The 20,920-nt window shown below is 39.6% G+C and overlaps 1 protein-coding gene, 1 long non-coding RNA gene and 1 pseudogene across 4 annotated transcripts in view; 2 read left to right on the top strand and 1 right to left on the bottom strand.

Moving 5' to 3' along the window:
* The window catches only part of DARS1 (aspartyl-tRNA synthetase 1), a 42,724-nt gene extending 40,303 nt beyond the window's left edge, over window positions 1–2,421 (bottom strand). Inside the window, exons 1-2 of the mRNA XM_016145421.2 lie at window positions 2,174–2,421; window positions 238–295 (exon numbers count right to left, since the gene is read on the bottom strand). Coding sequence (XP_016000907.1) covers window positions 238–295; window positions 2,174–2,239 — 124 coding nt within the window. The 5' untranslated portion in view covers window positions 2,240–2,421. The remainder of the gene's footprint in view (window positions 1–237; window positions 296–2,173) is intronic.
* Window positions 2,422–2,501: 80 nt separating this feature from the next.
* The window catches only part of LOC107511208, a 32,754-nt gene continuing 14,335 nt past the window's right edge, over window positions 2,502–20,920 (top strand). The window contains exons 1-2 of one of the 3 annotated variants that reach the window (XR_004955616.1): window positions 2,502–2,836; window positions 20,392–20,423. This is a non-coding gene — a long non-coding RNA (uncharacterized LOC107511208). Of the gene's footprint in view, window positions 2,837–16,245; window positions 16,769–20,391; window positions 20,424–20,920 lie in introns of those variants that run through there. The other 2 variants (XR_001597026.2, XR_004955615.1) reach the window with 2 other exon arrangements.
* Window positions 11,252–11,371, top strand: LOC118613955 (annotated as a pseudogene).

Genomic DNA, 20,920 nt, shown 5'->3' with positions numbered 1-20,920 from the left:
TCACTGAGGGATATCTTTTTAATAAAATTTATCACTTACAATATATTTATTTAATGTATTTTCTTCCCTTTCTAATTTAGAGACCCTAAACTGAAATGTTTACAGATTCTGGCATCTGCTTGGGTTATTAATGCCATTTAAGCATTCAGTGTAATGCCAACCTTAATTAAAACTTCACAAAGAGTTTTTATGGAATTAGAAAGAAAAAAATATATTTATTATCAGATAGCTACTAACCTGGTTTTTCTTGTGACTGTATCATTGAAGATACTCCATATCTTTCTTTAGCATAATCCTACAAAAAATGTTTTTGCATTAAGATTTTATTTAAACACTAATAGCATAGTAAACGCATAAATAACAATGTAAAAATGAATTAGTTTTAACTTTCAGGGCCATTTTATTAATTCAGAGAGTAAGTAGTTTTAAGGTGTAGGAATAGTCATTTACATATGTATTCCATAGAAAAAAGGATAAGCACCCAGTTTCTGGTTAGTTTGTTTAGAAGATCACCACTCATGGATGGATATACTATACATGATAGCACTCTCACATAATACACATTACAACACATCTTAACTACCTTTTTCAAAATGAGAATAAACTACTTCAAAGCAGGGATATATAAATTTCCTGTGAAGGGAACAGGATGATGTACCACAGTTTTATTAATTTATTACAGGAAGAGATGTTCGAAGAGAATCAACATTTTTGGGTAAGCTTTCTGGGCACCAGATGTCCAGATTTTATAAATTGGAGATGTTGGACATAACCTAACTACAACTTTCCATTTGGAAAACGTCATAAAAAAATCCACGAGCTTCGTGTTTCTAAAAATTAGCTTAAACATACCAGGTTGCAAGTGGTTCAAAAATGACAATATCAAACTTCTTATTTTATATTTAAAGTCAGGACGAGGAATTAAGAGACCTACAGTCCAAACCATTATTAATATACTATACTCATTAAGTAGATAAGTGGCCTTTCATTTTAACCTCATTTACCTTTAAAATGACTTCTTATGACCCTTGTAGCTATAAAATGACATAACTCAATCACAATGCCTACCTTATATCTAGAGCTATTAGCAAGGGTGTACTGCTAGTTTACATAATTAATCAGAACAAGAATATATAAAATAATTTCCTTAGATTTTACATACTTAAGATATGTATGAAATAATTAGTTTATGTCACTCTATAATCATCTGTGGAATCTTTTCCTTTAGATTTGGAGGATATTGGATTTTGTTTATACCGAAAATAAACCAGGCAACATGTTAAGAAGCTTACTGCACAATTTTTTTTTGGTAATAAAAAAAAAACATACCTTAAAGACAAAGATAACCCCAGCCCTAGTAAATAGTTACAAAAGATAGCATTAGGGCGGCATAAATGGGTCACTGTTCATATTCAGCAACCTATTTCCAATTAATGTTCTTAAAACGAACTATTCCTTATGTAATTTATCATAAATTCATAATTCCGCAACAGAAAAATTAGAAGCTTGGTAGTGATTAAGGCTATTTTACTACAGTACACATAATTTGCAGGATGGTTTCAAACTTTCATTTCTAAAAATGACCAGAGGTGTTATGATTTTGGGTCACTTCATCTCAAATTCATTCTCTGCAATATTCCCTACCTACCTCACTGGGTCACTTAAGAGGGGAGAAAGGAAATAAAAACGTGTTCTTTAAAGTTGTCACACGGAAAATGGTCATTAAACGTACTGACAGATTGTTTGCAAAAACATTAAGGAAAACAAGGGCTGAGGAAAAAATCTAGCGGGCATTAAAATTTTCCGGGCTGGTGGTAGTGGATTACGTGAGGGACGTGCCTAACCGAGGGAGGGTTAAGTGTGACCCGCTCCTACTTCTGGAGCAGAAAGTGCTTCACGTCCACTCCACCCAGAGCTACGCTTCTTGTAAGCCAGGCCTTCTCAAGCGCCGGTGTAAGAAATGCGGTCCGGAGTTGAGTCTGGCCACGCTGCTCCGGTAAAGGCTCCGGGGGCCCCGGTGAGGGCTCTATGCGCCCGCACCCAAAGCCCGCGGCCAGCAGGCAAAGTGCCAACAGGGAACCCGAGAGCAGGGCCCCGCTCACCCTACTCCCTCCCTCAGCGCGATCCGGCCCAGGGGTCTCTCCTCCCAGGCCCGAGGAAAGTGGAAACCCACTTCCGCCGCGTCCATGATCTCCCGCGGCTTCTCCTGAGTCTTGCGGCTGGTGATGGCACTGGGCATCTGGACAGCGGAACGGGGCAGCGGTCACCACCCTTCCTCGCAGGCTTCCGTAGAGCAGGCCACAGGGGCTTCTCCTCCGACACAGTCTCCGCCCTCTCGGCACTCCTGTCACAGCACACACGCTCCGACCGCGCGTGGAAGGTCGGCGCCGGAAAGATCGCGAGAACTCAACTCTCTCGCAGTACCGGAACGCTGTACGTGGCGGGGGTGTGAGACACGGTCTCCTCTTTGAGCCCCGCCCCTAGGGTGTTTAGTTGGAGTCGGAGGGAAATCCCGGGAATTTGTTATAGTCTCGCGGGATTGGCTCTAAGGGGTGGTGTTTTAGGATATCAGTTGGCGCGCTTTCGACCTCAACACTTTAAAGCTCTATCCCAGCTACGTCGTCTGCTCTGTTCTCTTTTCAGCCCTATCTATCCTTCCTGGCTTCAGCCGCAAACTGTTCCTTAAGCTCAGGCCTCTGCCTTTCCTCCCTTGGACTTCCCGCCTTCATGCTCCCCAGCGGCAGTGTAGCTGCTTGGGGTCATAGGAGACACATTCGCTGTTGCTGTGTGTATTGGGACACATGAGTGCTGGGGTATAGGCAGTTTGCTTGCTAAGGTAAGGCTAGGGTACCGGTCACACGTGATAAGTGAGTTGTAAACACGATGGTACCCCCCAAAACGCACGCGCGCGCGCACACGCGCGCGCACACACACACACACACACACACACACACACACACATACAGTTGCACTGAATGCCTGGATCTCTTGTGTTGTTTGAGGCAGTGCATAATGTTGGTTGTCCAATGGATGAATATCCTTAGGCTTTTTTTTTTTTTAAGTGTCATTCATAAGTCTTATTACAATTGAAAGTAACTTGGGGGCTTAGTTAAATACTGTTTCCACTCTAGACTTCTCTGCGCTCCATCAGGTTTTAACTCTCAGTAGTGTCTTAGCCTGGCACAAAGTAGCACAGTTGATACTTGTTAAGGCGTGCAGATAGACCCCAGTCCAAATGAAAGGGCATTGGAGGCTCCCTCATTCAGATCCTGGGATATAGCAGTGAAAAGTCAGACATAGTGCCTGACCTTGATTAGCTTACTGTCTGACTGCAGGTATGAAGTAGAGGTACCAGGTGCTAGGAAAGTTTCTTTAAGGGTACTCGCCTCAGGCTTCCCTGAGGAAGTGATACTTAAGCTGAACTCAAGTAGGAGTAAGGGTCAACCCCGTGAAGAAGGGGTGACAGAATATTCAAGGCAGAGGGGGTTGGGAGAGAAAGATCATGACTCAGTTTTGGATGTAGTGCATATGAGATGACTGAGACATTCAGTGGGAGACATCCAGGCCAGAGACTGACCTTGTGGGGTCTGGGGAGTAGAAGAGAGATCTGGGCTACAAATGAAATATGGGTAATACACCAGCAGGTAGGTAGTAATTGAAGTCCTGGATCAGGAAAGAAAATGGTCCAAGAAGAGTGTGTTAACATTGTTAACAGCTGCCTAGCTGTCATCAAGATGACTAAAAAATATTTGTTGGATTTAGCAACATAGAGGTCATTGGTGTTCTTAAACACTTTATGGTAAAGTGATGTGTCAGATAAGGCTGAGAAATGAGTGATAGTGAAGAAATGAAAGTAAAAGATTGTAGCAAGGCTTTATTTAGTGCTTACTGAGTGCCAAGCAATGTTGTCAGTATTTTACATATACTAACTCATTTAATTCTTACATTAACATTATCAGAGAGATGATAATATAATTTTTTTACATATGAAGAAATCGAGGCATAGAGAGGTGAGGTAATCGGCCATGGTTTCAGAGCCATTAAATGATGTATTTCAATTCAGGTAGTGTGGTGCCAGAATCCATATCCTTTTTTTTTTTTTTTTTTTTTTATGCCTACAGCGTCTGGTCTTAGGTGGTCTCTCATCCAAGTACTAATGAGGCCTGACCCTGCTTAGCTTCTGAGATCAGACATCAGGCTTGTTCAGGGTGGCATGGCAGTAGACCATGGACTGCGGCTCCACTGGGGCACGAACCTAGGACTTTCTGTGTGTAAAGCAGATGTGCTAACTGCTGTACTATGGAACCACACCCCAGAATCCATATTCTTAACCACTATGCCTCACTGCCTTTTCTGTCTTGGGGCGGCAATGAGAAGATGAGATATGAGGGGAAGGGGAAATATAGGTGGTAGCTAATGTGGAATAAGTGAAGTGATACTTTTATTCAAGAGAGAGAGAGAGACTTGAGTGCATTTAAACTAATGGGAAGGAATCATGAAAAAGATATGTAAGGTAGAGAAGGATTGAGAGATGGTATAAAATTTTTAAATGGGAGGTAGTATTCAAAGCGTAGGAGTTGGGACAGTTCCTCTGTCACAACTGGAGGAGAGGAGTCCGGGTTAGTTGTAGATGTTTGGTTTCAAGAAAATGAGAGAGCTCACTTTTGCTAACTTCTGGTTTCTCTAGAAGAAGCAGCTAAGTCATGAAGGGTGGGGTTGGGAATTAGAGAAGTGGGGGAGAAAAAGGAGATTGGGAATTTGAGGAGAATGGGAAAGGTTGGAGGAAAGGACAGAGGTTCAAGTAATTGAATGTGGTTTCCAGACAGGTCACCCTCAAATCTGAGGAATGAAATTTGAAGAAAAGGAGTAAAATTTTATTTCCCATGTAATTGATCAATGATTAATTATAAACATTTATACTGTGCAAACCATTATGCCAGGGTCTGGTAAGAAAAGGTAAGTTAGGATTCTGTTCTCAATAATATATAGGTCAGTTAGTAAGATAGCATGTAGCTAATGATAAAGAAATGTGAAAATTTTTGTAATATTGGTAAATATATGCATTCCCAGAAGGAGTCCTAAGATTCACTTTGATTGGACCAGCTAAAGGCACATGTCCACTATTGACCCAATCATCATGGCCAGGGAAATTGAGTGTTCTGATTGGCTTAGCTTAGACAACTTGCCCTTTGGAGCTTGGGGTAGAGTTAATTTTACTGGAATTATGTGGAAACCCCTATCAGAAGCTATGGGACAGGGAAATGGTTCCTGGAAAAGCAACTACAAGTATCTACTACAAAGGCCAAGGAGATTTCTGGGCTTTGGGCAAGATGAGCAGACTGTAAGGAAGTGCTTCATTTTATGTGGTCAGGATGCTTTGATATACTGTGGTAACAAACTAACCTCCCAAAATTTGAGCAACTTAAAACTGATTTCTTGCTCCCGTGTTCATGGCAGGTTACATGGCCTGTGCTCATATAGTCATTCAGAGACCTAAGTCAATAGATGCTGCATCTTGACACATGCTTCTGTCATAACTGAGGCAGAGAAAAGAGAACCTAGCTCTTAAGTGGCTACCTGGAGGTGTCATAGTTCACATTCTACTCCTATTTTATTGGCTAAGTCACACGGCCATTCCTAAATTCAACAGGGTGGGACAGTTTACTCATTCCTTAGAGAGCAGCACTGAATATTTTCGATTAGTAAAACATTTTATAATACTCATGAGGTTCCAACATAAATTGGGTTTCCAAAGCTGCTTCATCTTGGGATTTTTAAAAAGATTTTATTCCTTCAATTAGATATAGTCTTATGTATGAATAGTTGGCCAGAAATTTGAATACAAATCCTATATATTGTTCTTTTACTAGGATAGGAAATTTGCCTTTCCATCTTTCTACTGCCCATAAGGCCTACTCCTTAATTACTTTGATCCCCTTGCGTTGATAGATTATTCTTATTTGGACACATCCTTGGGTGAAGACTGTAAAGATATTCTCTTGCTAGTGATGGAAAAGAATTTGCCAAATCAATAGCCACATAACATGTACCTGAGTTCTTGAGAATCTGCTCTAGTTGACTGTCAACTTCCTGAATCTGATTTTTGTGGAAGCCAGACTGGTAGAAATAGGAATATGATGGGAACGATCAACTATCAGGTCTTTAAGCGTTGCGCTAATCTATGCCATTTCCCCTGAGGATGTGACATTATTTATGATTTACTCTTCTAGTGGGGGCTGGGGAAGCAAATTTAGAGGTTTGCTATTTGCTTTTTGCAATATGACAGCCTTATTTCGCAGGCCAAGGAACCGTAAGGAAAGAGCTCCACCATGTCACCTGACCACCTTGCAGGTATCCAAATAAGCCATGTAGGCAAGAGCTGGCTTGAACTGTCACTAATATGAACTTTGGAAAAATGACTTGGGATCCTCCTGAAACAGAAGGGGATGAGAGGCGATCTCCCACTGGCTTCTCTATCTCCCTAGGGAGATTGTGTGATGAGGCCTGGGATTTTCTGCCATTACCCTCCCACCAAGGAAGTTGCACAATAATAGACTGCATAGCTGGAGCCTAGAAGTGGCTCCTCAGCAACAGGGTGGCTCGTAACTGACATTGCAGTCATTTGGTCCCTTTTGTTTCAGTGATGTTCTTTTTGGTGTGTAGGACAAGGATCATGGAGAGCTGGCATCTTTGCTTTATTTTTCTTTTCACTGTCTAAGTAACAAACTGTCTAAATCCCAAAGTGCCTCACCTGTCTTGTGTGTTCCTGACTTGACAGGAATGATTGTGGGTTCTGCCAACTATCTAGTGTGTCCATTCCAAGTTATATATCCAAGAAAATGACTATCGGTAGGCCCCCAAGCACCAGTTCTAGGTGGTGGTGTTAAGAGATTTGAAACAACATTGTGATTCCTAATCCTTTGGACACTGGTCTCCCTTATCCACCATTTCACCTTCTGTGGTTTCAGTTACTTGCAGTCAACCACGACTCGAAAATATTTCATGAAAACTCCTAGAAATAAATAATTCATAAGTTTCAACTTGCATGTTATTCTAAGTAGCCTGATGAAATATCAAAGGACTTGACTCATCCTTTGTCTAGCATCTCTATGCTGTATATGCCCCCAGTCCTTGAGTCACTTAGAGCCACCTTGTGATCAGGTAACCCTTATTTTACTTAATAATGGCCCTAAAGTAAAAAGTACTGATGTTCTCAATTCGGATATTCCAAAGAGAAGCTGTAAAGTGCTTCCTGTAAGTGAAAGGGTAAAAGTTTCCAACTTAAAAAGGAAAGAAACAAAGCATTTGCTGAGCTTGCTAAGATCAATGGTAAGAACAAATCTGTGAAACTTTGAAGAAGGAAAAAGAAATTTGTGCTAGTATTGCTAGTTTTGCTGTCTCACTGCAAACTGAAAAAGTTACAGCCACATTATATGATAAATGCTTAGTTAAGATGGAAAAGGCATTACATTTGTGGGTGGAAGCCATGAACAGAAAACATGCTCTGATCGATGGCAGTGTGTTGCTCCAGAAAATATTGAGCCTATAGGAAGGCTCAAGAGATCCCCTGAAACAAGTGCTACCAAGCCATTTACTGTAAGTAAATAATCCTTCTGACATATGGTCAGAAGGTCAATAGTAGCTAATGCTACATTACAAAGCCTACATCATTCACCTTATTTCATCTCATTATGTAGGCATTTTATTGTCTTACATCAATACAAAAAGAAAGTTGAGTACAGATACAGATATTTTGAGAGAGAGACCACATTCACATAACTTTTAACAGTATATTGCTATAATTGTCTTATTACTATAACTGATAATAAAGAGATTGTTGTTAATCTCTTGCCGAGTTTTAATTTGTAAATTAAACTTTATCATAGGTATGTATGTATAGGAATAAACAGTATACATAGGGCTCCGTACTATTCTTAGTTTTAGGCATCCACTGGGGGTCTTGGACCATATCCCCGGTGGTTAAGAGGGGACTAATTTATGTGATTCTTTTTCCACTGGAAAAAATAATTTTGTGGTATATCTGCTAAGTAAGTTACCAATGGTCCTCCTCTTTTTTCCTAGTTCTCAGGAATTTTACAGTGTTAACCACCTATATGGGTCTAAATTCACATTGCACTGGATAAGGGCCTTTCCATCTGGAAACACATGTTCAGGGGCATTTTCTTGAAAATTTTCTTTGATGTTTCTCTCCCTTTCTAATTTCCTCTCTGCTGTCTTTCTTAAAGTCTTATTATTCAGGTATTGGCCTTTCCGAGCTGGTCTTCTAATTTTCTTATTTCTTTCCTTGCCTCTTGAACTGCTTTTGGGAGATTTCTTTGACTTTATCTTCTAATATTTCAATTGAGATTTTCTTATATCTGCCATTATGTTTATAATTTCCCAAAGCACTTTTCTGTTCTCTGGCCCTTTAAAAGAATATCATCCTGATCTTTTTACATGAATGCAATGTCTTGTCTTTCCAAACATATTAATAAGATAATTTTGGGAGTAATTTTTTTAATTAAGTTTTTTTTGGGTAACATTGGTTAATACAATTATATAATTTTCAGGTGTACATTATCATTTGACATCTGTATGTTCTATTGTGTGTTTACCACCCAAAGTCCAGTTTCCTTCAACTACCATATATTTGATCCCCTTTACCCCCTCCACCCTCCCCCTAAATCCTATATTTGACCCCCTGTATCCCGTATACTCCCCCCACCTCCCCCATCCCACTATTAACTACTAATCTGTAGTCCTCTGGTAACCACTTGCCTATAATCCATGTCCATGAGTCTCTGTTTGTCCTGCTCATTTGTTGCTTTTAGGTTTATATCCCACATATAAGTGATGTCATGTGATTTTCAACTTTTTCTGTCTAACTTATTTCACTTAGCATGATTATCTCAAGGTCCATCCTTGTTGCAAATGGCAGTATTTCATCTCTTGTTATGGCTAAGTAATATCCATTGTATATATGTACCACAGCTTCTTTAACCAGTTATCTATCGTAGGACACTTCAGTTGCTTCTATGTTCTAGCCACTGTGAATAATGCTGCTATGAAAATTGGTGTGCAAATATCTTTTTTGGATAGGGGTTTTCAAGTCTTTGGGATAAATACCCAGTAGAGGGATTGCTGAATCATATGGTAGATCAAGTGTTAGTTTTTTGAGGAATCTCCATACTGTTTTCCAGAGTGGCTGTACCAATTTGCATTCCCACCAGCAGTGTATAAGGGTTCCTTTTTCTCCACATCCTCTCCAACATTTGTTATTACTTGTTTTGTTAATGATAGCTATTCTAACAGGTGTGAGATAGCATCTCATTGTGTTTTTGATTTGCATTTCCCTAATAGCTAGCGTTGTTGAGCATCTTTTCATATATTTTTCACCATTTGTATGTCCTCTAGGGAGAAGTGTCTGTTCAGGTCCTCTGCCCATTTTTTGATTGGATCATTTGTTTTTTCGTTGTTACTGAGTTAGTTGTATGAGTTCTTTGTATATTTTGGATAGTAGGCCCTTATCAGAGATGTCGTTTGCAAATATATTTTCCCATTTGGATGGTTGTCTCTTTACCTTGTTGATGATTTCTTTTGCTAAGCAGAAGCTTTTTAGTTTGATATAGTCCTATTCATTTATTTTAGCTTTTACTTCCCTTGCTTTCGAGGTCAAATTCATAAAATCCTCTTTAAGTCCAAGCTCCTTTAGTTTAATTCCTATGTTTTCTTCTATGCATTATATTGTTTCAGGTCCTTTATTTAGGTCTTTAATCCATTTTGAGTTAATTTTGGTGTGTGGTGATAGACAACATGGGGGTAATTATTTTTTATTATTAAGTTCATGGGAGTAATTTTTAAAATATTCTTTCTGCATAGCCCATTTCTTACAAGTTGCTTTTTGTTTGTCTTTATCTTTTATGTTAGAAACATACCTCAGCTCTCTGATAAATCCTTATTTACTTATTTATCTATTTATTGATTGATTTTTATTTTCTGTAAATTGTGACATTTTAACTTTTTTTTGGTATGTGTGAATCTTTGATTGTCTGCTTATGTTAAAAGTGAAGACTGGAAAGCAAAGTAGAAGCTCTTAGCACTTGAATGGGATTTGTCAATTTGGAATTTAACTGTATGTTGATCTGGTTGGGCCATTTGATGGACAACCCCAGGTATCAGTATTTTTAGATCTTTCCTTTTAGCTGGTCAGTTCGTTCAGGAAAAACTCTTCCAGTCTCCAGCCTGAAGAATAAAGGTCTGCCAGTGTTCTTGGAATATTCAACATACCCCCCTAGTTTTGATGTATCCAGTTTTTTTAAAGTCCAAGAATCTGCCTTTTCTCCCTCTTCAGAGACTATATCCTATTGGGGTGGGAGAGGACTCTTGTCAAAAGGGAAGAGTAGGGAGGGATGCAGGCAACAGACTTTTCATGTAGCTTCCTCTAAACTGAATTTGCCATCTCAGCACAGAAGTCACTTTCCATGTTTTATTTTATAATGCCAGTGTATAGAAAGTTTTTAGCAGATGACCTGTAGTTACCATGATGAACACCAACGCTCTTTCATTCTTCAAGTATCTATTGAGTGCCAATTATGTGCCAGACATTAGTCTAGGCATTTGGGATATATAGGGAAACAAAGTAGATAAAGATCTTGCCTCTTATGGATCTTTTTAGATGGACCGTTTTAGAGGGGGAGGAAGACAATAAATAATAGACATAATAAGTAACTTGTGTAACATGTTAGAAAGTGATAATAAGAAAGAAAAAGTAGAGCAAGATAAAGGGAATAGGGAGTACTTGGGGGCAGGAGGGTGGGGTGGTTTGCAATATTAAAAATGGTTGTCAGGGTAGGCCTCCCTGAGAAAGTGACATTTGAAGGTTTGAAGGCAGTTAGAGAATATATGTGTGTGTGTGTGTGTGTGTGTGTGTGTGTGTACATACATACATACATACATACATATATACATACATACATATATTCTTGTTCCTCTCTCTTAAATGCAGAAACTTGTCCTCAAAAACACCTGCATGAGACTTTCCTTCACATCTCATTGGGCAGAATTAGATTACATGCCTATTCCTGAACTAGTTACTGGGGTGGGTTGGAAGTATTGCCTTCGTGGAGGCACGTGGGTTCATGGGGGAAGGGTGGATACCTAAATAAAATCAAATTCTGTTAGAAAGGAAGAAGAGGAGATTGGATGCTGAGTAAACAGCTGTGATATTATGATATAAGAAATATATATTTGGGTCTATGGCCATGCTACCCTGAACAAGCCTGATCCCGTCTGATCTCGGAAGCTAAGCAGGGTCAGGCCTGGTTAGTACTTGGATGGGAGACCATCTAGGAAGACCAAGGTGTAAAAAATAAAAAATAAGGGATCGTAAGCTGACAAGGTCCTTGCGATCTATGAGGTCAACCAAGGGTTGCCTGGAATCTATCTATCTATCTATCTATCTATCTATCTATCTATCTATCTATCTATCTATCTTCATCTCTGGTTCCTGGCAGAGAACTTCTAATTTCCTGATAGAGGTGATAGGAGTGTCTATTATTATTCATAATCATCCCCTTTCAACACACCTGAGTCTATGTTAAGATGATTGGTGAATGAAAGCCCCCTCGAGAGCTCCAGGATAGGGGTTGGTAACCAACCAGTGATTAAAGGGTTGGAACTTCCCCTGACATCTGGAAAAGGAAGAAGGGCTGCGGACTGAGTTAATCACCAATGACCAATGATTTAATAACCATGCCTACATAATGGATACTTCATAAAAACTCTAATTGAAGGAGTCTGGACAGCTTCTGGATTGGCAAACACATCCATGTACCTGGAGGGTGGTGCACCCCAAACTCAAAGAGACAGAAGCTCTATGCTTGGAATTCTTCTGGATCTTGCTCTGTGTACCTCTTCATCAAGCTTTCCAATTGTATCCTTTATAATATCTTTTATGATAAAATAGTAATAGTAAAATGCTTCCCTGAGTTCCGTGAACTGTTATAGCAAATTTTCAAAGCTGAAGAGGGAGTCATGATTGGTAGTCAAGTTAGACAGAAATGCTGGTAACCAGGAAACCCACTACTTTCAAATGGCATCTGAAGTGGGGGCATCTTGTGGGACCAAGCCCTTAACTTGTAGGGTCTGTGCTAACTACAGGTAGTTAGTGTCAGAATTAATTTGAATTGCAGAACATCCAGTTGGTGTCTACAGGGAATTCGGGAATTGCTTGACATGGATGGAACACCCATACTTTTGGTGTCAAGAGTGTTGTGAGTAGAAAAAGATCGCAGTAGTAATAGTTCAGCCAGCAGTGTCTGTCTACTACACCAAATATGTGAATTGAGGAAAGTCATTTAACTTCTTCGTTTCTCAATTTTCTTGAGAAAATCAAGATACTTGTATTTTTTTTTATATGAAGATTAAATGAGATAATAATTGGAATGAGATAACATATACGAAGCCACCCCGGATAGTCCATGGCACATATTATTCCCTAGTTCAGTAGTTCTGAAATTGTAATCCCTGGACGAACAGTAGCAACATCAGCATCACCTGGTGTTATGGGCTGAATTGTGTCTCTCTCCTTAGCCCAATTCATATATTCCGAGGCAACTTCCAGTACCTCAGAATTGACTGTATTTGGAGATGAGGTCTTTAAAGAGGTAATTAAGTTAAAGTGAGGTCAGTAGCCTGGCCCTGATCCAATATGACTGGTGTCTTATAAGAGGAGATTAGGACATAGACACCCACAGCAGGAGGACTGTGTGAAGATGGGAAGAAGACAGATATTTGCAAACCAAGGAGAGAGGCCTCAAAAGAAATCAACATTGCCTATACTTTGATCTCAAAATTTAAGCTTCCAGAACTGTGAGAAAATAAATTTCTGTTGTTTAAGGTTCCCATTTTGTGGTATTGTATTATGGCAGCTTTAGCAAACTAATATACCTGGGAACTTGTTAGAAATGCAAAGATTCTGGTTCCATCCCAGACCTACTGAGTCAGAAACTCTGAGGGTAGAGCTTAGCACTCTGTTTTAAAAGCACTTTAGATGATTCTGATACACACTCAAGTTTGAGAATGACTGGCCTAGTTGTTAAGGATGTAGGAACCTCACTAACTTGGGTTCCTGTCCTAACTCAACCATTTACTAACTGGATGATTTCGGGTATTTTCTAAAATGTCTCTGTGTTTCAATCTCCTTATTTGTAAGATAGGGATAATCTTAGTCTTTATCTTTTAGGTTGCTATGGTGATAAATGAATCTATACAGATAGAATTTAGAATAATGTTTGGTCCATAGTTAATACTCAACAAGTGTGAACTATTTTTATAGAAGATAACATGTAAATGTTAAATCTGAATCTCATTTTAAAGGTTGGGTTTGGAAAAAGAGATAGTAGCCAAGCTTATTGGAATTATCTGTAAGGTCAGGACCTGGGGACTCCCTTGAGTAAAGCTCAATACTCCAACTCCTGTTTTGGCTGCTTGAAACCCTTTTTTTCTTACTTCCTGGTTTATGATTGTGATGCGGAAAATGTAGACGGTGCCAAGTTCTTTGGAGTGTATGCAAATAATACATAGCACACATTGTTATGTTGCTCTTCATCTTCTATGAAGGCCCATTGTCATCAATTTATATCCTGTTCCCATGAGAACTTTACCTTTTTTTTTTTCTCTTCGCATTCTGTCCTTGATGGATTGTCTGGTTTCTCACTTAGACAACTTATCCTCTTTCCCTGTTGGCCCATTTAAAACTACCTTCTATTAAAAAAAAAAAAAGTTTTCCATTGAGGCATCTCGATACTCTCTTCCCTTCTTTTTCATCTGCATTCTATCTGAGGCAATTCCAATTGCTTTATAGTGTGTAGCTGTCACTAGATACTAATGACATTTTCACTGGTCGAGTTGCAATTCCAAGCCTTGTTTCTTTATATTTGATTGTCTTCAGTCATTTGTGTGAGTTGTAAATACACTGGGTAGAAACAACTCAATAAATGGCAAACAGTAAAATGAATAATAAAAAGTTATAGTCTCATAAAATGAGAATGAGTGGGGCCCCTCTCCCAATTAAAGTAAGCCAGGGATATCTATGTTATAAAAATGCCAACTAGTTGCTACTTTGTCTTAAATTTTTCTTTCAGTCAACTTGTTTTTGTAATCTTCAGCTGCAATACACAATTTACTTTCCCTTCTACTTACCTTCTTAATCACTCTAGAAAACAACCATTTATTTATGAGATAGGCCCCACATCTTGGTATCATTTCTTACCACTTTCTCTCCCAACATTGAAAAATTTATCAAAATCTTTATGCTATTGTCTTTTTAACATTATCCATCTCTAACCTATCTCAAAGACCAGACTTTCTACAATTGTAGGCAACTAGAGAGTTCAGGATAAATAAGAATTCATTTGGCTAGATAATCTCCAATCTTATTTTATAATTGCATAGGTGACTGTAGCCATATCCAAAAATTCTACAAAGCCCTTTAAAGCTCCTTCCCCTAACACATTTAAATGTAAAATACAAAGCAAATGTAAAGTATATCACACTGTAAAAGAATTGTACATGAGCTAGGAGTTGGGAAAAAAACAAAGACTCAGTAATAGCGATTATAAAACTCCTGTAGGCCTCTTGTCTGGCTTTTCCTGTTCATTATTCAGATGCTTTTTTGTTATATTCTGCTTTACTCACTTTAACTTTGATCACTTTAGTTTTTCACTAGAAGCTCCCTATTTATTCAAGGAATAGGTGATTTTATCATCTACCATTTCTATAAGGAGAAGTTACTTTTCAAAATGCTTTTCACCGATAATTTGTTCTAACCTAATGTCCTTTATCTATTCTCATTAATGTTTCTGAATATGACTTTAGACACAAAGGCATTATTTTTCATATTCTGAAGAATAACTATATTCAAATCATGTATAAATAAGTTATGCAGTATTAAAACACTTCCATTTACTTCTTCATTTTAGTAGGTAACTGTGATCCAAATTCAGATTGGTCTTCATAACTGAGTCACTCAATCTAAATATTGTTACAAAAATCTAGTTCCTCATTATCCCCTGAGCTGTGGTAGATCATATTTCTAAAGATTACAGCAACAACATCTCCCATCTTGTATGTTCTTTTGCAGTGTAACTGTGCTACTCCCTCATCAAGAAGGAGAGCTTATTTTCACTCCCTTTGAATCTAGACTGGCCAGTAACTTACAGTTGGCCCTTCATATTCTTGGGTTCCACATCTGTGGATTCAACCAGCTGTGGATCACAAATATTTGAAAAAAATAAGTTGTGTTGTTGCCAATGTATACTACATAGTTAGGCCTACTTTGGTTGTGTCTGTCCTGAACATGTACAGACTTATTTTCTTGTCATTATTTCCTAAATAATAAGGTTAACAACTATTTGCATAGCATGTAATTGTATTAGGTATTATAAGTAATATAATGATGATTTAAAGTATATCGGAGAGTGTGTGTAGGTTATATGCAAATATTATGCCATTTTTATAAGGGACTTGAACATCCATAGAGGTCCTGGAACCAATGTATTTTGACCAATAGAATGCAGCAGAAGTGATGCAGCCTCCAAGACTGGGCCCTCAGAAATATGATCTTTCTGCCTTTCTGCCTCAGAATGTTTTTTCTTGGAACCAGCTGCCATGCTGTGAGGAGGCCCAAGAAGTGACATGAAGAGGCCTCATAGAGGAAAACTCTTAAAGACATTGGCCAAAAACCCCAGCTAAGCTCCCAGCTGGGATGTGAATGAGGCCATTTTGCATGTTTCAGCCAACTCAGGACCCTAGCCAACACTCTATGAACTAGACTTGCCTGATCAACCCATAGAAACAAGAGAAATAATAAATCACTACTGTTTTAAGTCACTACATTTTGAGGTGGTTTGTAATGCAGCAATACCTAACTGGACCACTAGTCTTATTTTTGTGGTCTTGCTCCAAGTTCACTTGCTTACCTTACCGTCGTCCTCAGACCTCTGTAAGCAACTTACTTTTGGGGTTTTCACAATCTCCTTCTGGCTCAGTGGACAAAATAGTTTATCCATCAACGATTATGAAAATGGCTAACTGATGATCACAATACCAATTAACACTTTTTGAATGCCTATGATGTGTCAGGCACTGTTTTAAGTGTAATATATTTATTAATATATTTAATCTCTAGAACAACTTTTTGAGCTAGGTGTTATTATTATTATTCCCATTTTACAGATGGGAAAACCAAGACACAGAGAGGTGAGGTAACTTGTACAAATTCCAATAGCAAGTGGTAGAATCATGTCAGAATCTAAGCATCAGATTCCAGAGCCACATGCTTAGCTGCTGTGAAGTACTGCCTCCGATAAATAATGACTCACATTCATCAGGTTAATCCTAAAGTAACCTAGGTAAGTACAGTTTCTTTCACTTACGTTGCTTGGTCCTCTTCAGTTTAGAAAGTCCTTTAAGACTTTGGTTGCCTTATTCATTTATACTAGATTCTGGGCTAAGGCCAGTGCTACCGCTTACATTTAGAACAGCCTAATAGAAAAGTCTAAACGCTTGACTATTTCAGTTCAGCATAGAACAGAATATTTGCCCAGTTTACCCAGGTTTCTCATCTTCTTATGGCCACCACAGAGGGCAGCAGAGTAACAGGGAGTGACCAGGAGGAGCAGGCAGAGAAGCAGAGCTGGCCGGGAGGACTAAGGAGGTGCTGGTGTGGCTCAGAGCTCTTTCCACATCCTCTGGACGTGAGAGCCAGGTGAGAGCACAGCACAAAGTCCCTTAGCACCATCAGAATGAAGGAAGAAACGTCTGTCCCTTCTAATAATGGGGGCCAGAGCCGAGCCAGTTAGACATAAAGCAGAGGGAAAATGGAAGCTTCTGCCTGTTATGCAATTGTAGCCTTAAGACAAGCTCCCAGTGCCACTTTCCATATAGACTGCTACCTTCAGGTCCCTCCAAGGCTGCCATTGTAGAGATGTCACTGCGAGGGTTTGTGATTTTGCTTCAAATGGCCTTAAAATCTTTCTGCTTTCTATCTGCTTGATAACTTCCTCAAGAACTCTGAGGGAAATATGAAAGTGAATTATAAAATTCAATAGGTCTATATTCTCATGCTGTATTCACAACAAGGCCTTCTGAGACAGACAGATATGGGATCAGAGCCCTATTTCTGCTGTTTAATTGTTGTGTGGCTTTGGGAAGGTAGCTTTCTTCTCTGAGCCTCACTGTCCTTAGTGATATTTACCTTGTGTGATTGTCATGAGGAGTAAATAAGTCCTTTGCTTATAGGCAAAAATCTGGGCCTCATATACACCAAGCAACCATCAGGGTGCCCATTATTTGCATACACGGGATATATTGGACATCTATATAACAGTGTTACCATGTGGACTTAAGAGTGTAAGCTGCAAAGGGTGGAGCTGGTGTTTCATGCTCTACTACACAATGTTTGCTCAAGAAGAAGACAACTGTCACAATCTATTTTAGAAAAGTACTATCTTTTAGTCCCTTCCCTTTTTACTTTCATCCCCTAAATGCTTTGGAGATATGTGGTATGAAATTGACTTCTATAAATTTAAGAAGTATTTAAGTCTCCATGGAATGTTCTTAATCCGAGGAGTCCATGACCCCCTTGATATGATATGCAACATTTGCATGTCTACATATATGTGCATTTGTGTGGGGATATGATTCATAATTATCAACAGACTCTAAAAAGGGTCCATGCTTGGACAAAAGACTAAAAAACTCAAATATACAAGCAATCTTTTAAATCTTTTTCCACTGAAAGTAACTCAGAAGTTTTCCCTGACTTTAGACAAAGCAGGCACAGCTTTGGAAAGCACTAGAAATGGATCCTGTCTTTCAGCTGAGATCCAGTCTCTTTTTTCCTGTGCCAGTGGGGACAGCCAGAGTGGAAGCTGGCTGTCCCCACTGGCACAGGTAGTGCTGTACAGACAGGACCACCTGGATGAAGAGGTGTTGCTTTCTCTAATTACAGCTGACAAAGACCGAACCGTAACCTAAGCTGCACCTTCTGTCTCTTGGAAGTCACTTATGGAGCAGACTGATAATTAGGATTTGTACCTGAAACATAATTCTCGGGATGATGAATATCTAAATTATGTCCCTAGACACATACCTGAGGCAAAACCCTATGGGCTGATGGCCATGGGGGGCAGGGTGGGATATTCTTCATTCAGTGGGGATTAATAAAAGAGGATGATATCATTCAGAATTGCAGAAGGGGCAGGTGTCCAAGAGGCCCTTTTCACTTCTGCAGTGTGGCTTGACAGCCTGTGCACTGGGCTCTGTAATTTATGCCTCCGGCACAGAATCTACACAAAGCAAGAGTGACCACATCAGCATTTTGGGATTTAAGGCCGGCTTCTCTTATCTACTGACCTGCCCTCCCAAATTGTAAGGATGATTCAGCTAATTGATTTCATTTTATTTTTAAAGAAAATGATTACATATAAAGTAAATGAAAATACAGGCCTGGTGGAAGGGATTTAAAGTAACTTAAGAGTTCAATGGATGATGACTAATTTTGCAATTGTTATTATTTCATCTCTTTAATCAATAGATAATTCATGAACTATGGAGTATATAATATAAGACCCGTGGACTATATGAGGGAAACATTCTTGATCCATGTAAATAAATTGACATAAACAGTAGGTGCACCTGTTCCTGGCCTGTCCCGGGAATATATGAAACTCTGGCACAGGATGAACGTCTGTTGGTGTCTGTGTGACAACAACAAAACAAAGCTGGCACTGGGGTCAGGAAGTCATTGGTGGGTGGGGAGCCACCGTCTGCAGTGTGTTCTGATGCCCATCAACCAGGAAAGGGAGTCTAAGGTTACCAAATGATTTTTCTCCTTCACAAAGCTGTTGTGAAATAAAATACAAATCCTTCCTGAATGTTTCTAGCTTTCCTTCCTTTAGGAAGTTTTCGGTCCATGAGAAACAAAGCCTTATTCAAAGGATTAAAGCCATAGTCATTCTATTGTTTAAGGCTTCAATAATATGGCTTTCCTTCCACAGACAAAATTTTCAATTCACAAATTGTTAAAATAACAGGAAATTTTTGGGAAACACGTGCTTATGATAACAAACAAGGGATCTATCCTGTGATATAGAAGTTTATGAAAAGAGACATCTGATTTTAAGATTTTTTTCCTGACTGTATTGCACTTCTGGATGCATTCTAGGAAGATTATTCCTTAAAAGAAAAAGCCGTGTGGCTTAAAACATAAAATTACTCCATTCCCACCTCAGCTTCCAGAGGCTGGAGGAGAGACGAGGAGGAGAAGCAGATTCTGGCTGGATTTTCAAGGCTGCACTCCAGGCAGTGCTGGAGTGGCAATGGGCCTCTTCGGCACCCTGTTCTCCCTGCTCTCTCCTTAGTCCTCTGCTTCCCCTCTCACCCTACCAAGTCCTGCACTCTTACCAGGGGGATAGAGGGAGAAGGGCTGGAGAGAATGTGTGAGAGAGGCAGTGGCAGGCAACTCTGAGCTCTGGCTGCGGGCAGTAGCCGAAGGGGGCCATAGAAGGTTAAAGAGGTTGTGGAAACAGTCATTACTTTTGCAATCAGGAGGAAAACAGGGTTAGTGGGAACCAAGGATGAAGCAGTAGTGCTAACTGTGAGCAAATAAAGTCACTCTGGAAATCTATTCCAGTTCCTTCTAAAAAACAGCCAAGAAAATTCTTATTTTATTTAGATTCTTTATATTGGTTACAATCCTTTAATCTTTTTTTTTTTTTTTTTATCTGCGTGCTAAAAGGAACACCATAGATTCTCCTGAATAATAATTTTTACTGTCTGGAATTCCCTAATATCATGATTTTCCTCTAATCCCCTATCTTCTACCATTGCCTTTAACTTTTGTCCACATTTCCAGGGAAAATGTCAATTTGCCCTAATTAAAAGATGACAGAACCTATTTAGTTCCTAACATTTTCTTCTATGCTCTTGCTACTCAAAGTATGTTCTAGACTGCAGCAGCAGCAGCAGCAACACCTGGCTTGGTAGTAATGTGGACTCTCAGGTCCTACCCCATGACTACTGGGTCAGAGCCTGCATTTAAGGGGATCTTCAGTGGGTTGCATGCACAGCAGAGTTTGGGAAGGGCTGTTCTGTGCCACACTACAGACCCACCTTCATAATCCACACCACCAAGGCCTGCAGGGTCCTACATTCTTTACCTTGCCCGCTTCTCCAGTCTCATCCCACCGCACTCTACTGCTCATTGACTAATTCCGACCTCCAAGCTTTTGCAGTCACTATTGCCTCTGCCTGGAATGCTCTTGCCTCCTCTTAGTATGACCAGATCCTTTATTTCATTTTATGCCTGCTTAAATGTTACTTTTTTAGAGGAGGCTTCCTGGACCACTCTTTACGAGGAGGTAATCCCAACCCAGCCACTCTCTAGCTCACTACCCTTTTTTCATGGCACTGTTATCTGAAATCATTTTATTAATTTATTTTTGGATTAGTTTGTTGAGGGTTATATTTTCAGTGCCCAAAACAATGGCTGGCTCCTCGAAGGTGCTCAGTAAACATTTATGGGATGAATGAATAAAGTTTGGGGGATGAGGAACAGTGAGAACCTATGCCTAGACCAGGGGTCCCCATCCCTTGAGCTGTAGACTGGTACTTGTCAGTGGCCTGTCGGGAACTGGGCTGCACTGTAGGAGGTGAGCGGTGGGTGAGTGAGGGAAGCTTCATCTGTATTTGTAGCCACTCCCCAGCGCTAGCATCACCACCTCAGCTTCGCCTCAGAACATTAGGCATTAGATTATTATTATTTGGTTTCTGGTGCTAAAAAGGGTACAGACCGCTGGCCTAGACAATTCAAAAGTAAAATCAAGAACCCTCTGAACTAACTAAATAGTTTTTCAGT

The sequence above is a fragment of the Rousettus aegyptiacus genome, unplaced genomic scaffold (assembly GCF_014176215.1).
Source record: "Rousettus aegyptiacus isolate mRouAeg1 unplaced genomic scaffold, mRouAeg1.p scaffold_m13_p_2, whole genome shotgun sequence".
NCBI lineage: Eukaryota > Metazoa > Chordata > Mammalia > Chiroptera > Pteropodidae > Rousettus > Rousettus aegyptiacus.
This window is presented reverse-complemented; position numbering and strand designations above follow the sequence as displayed.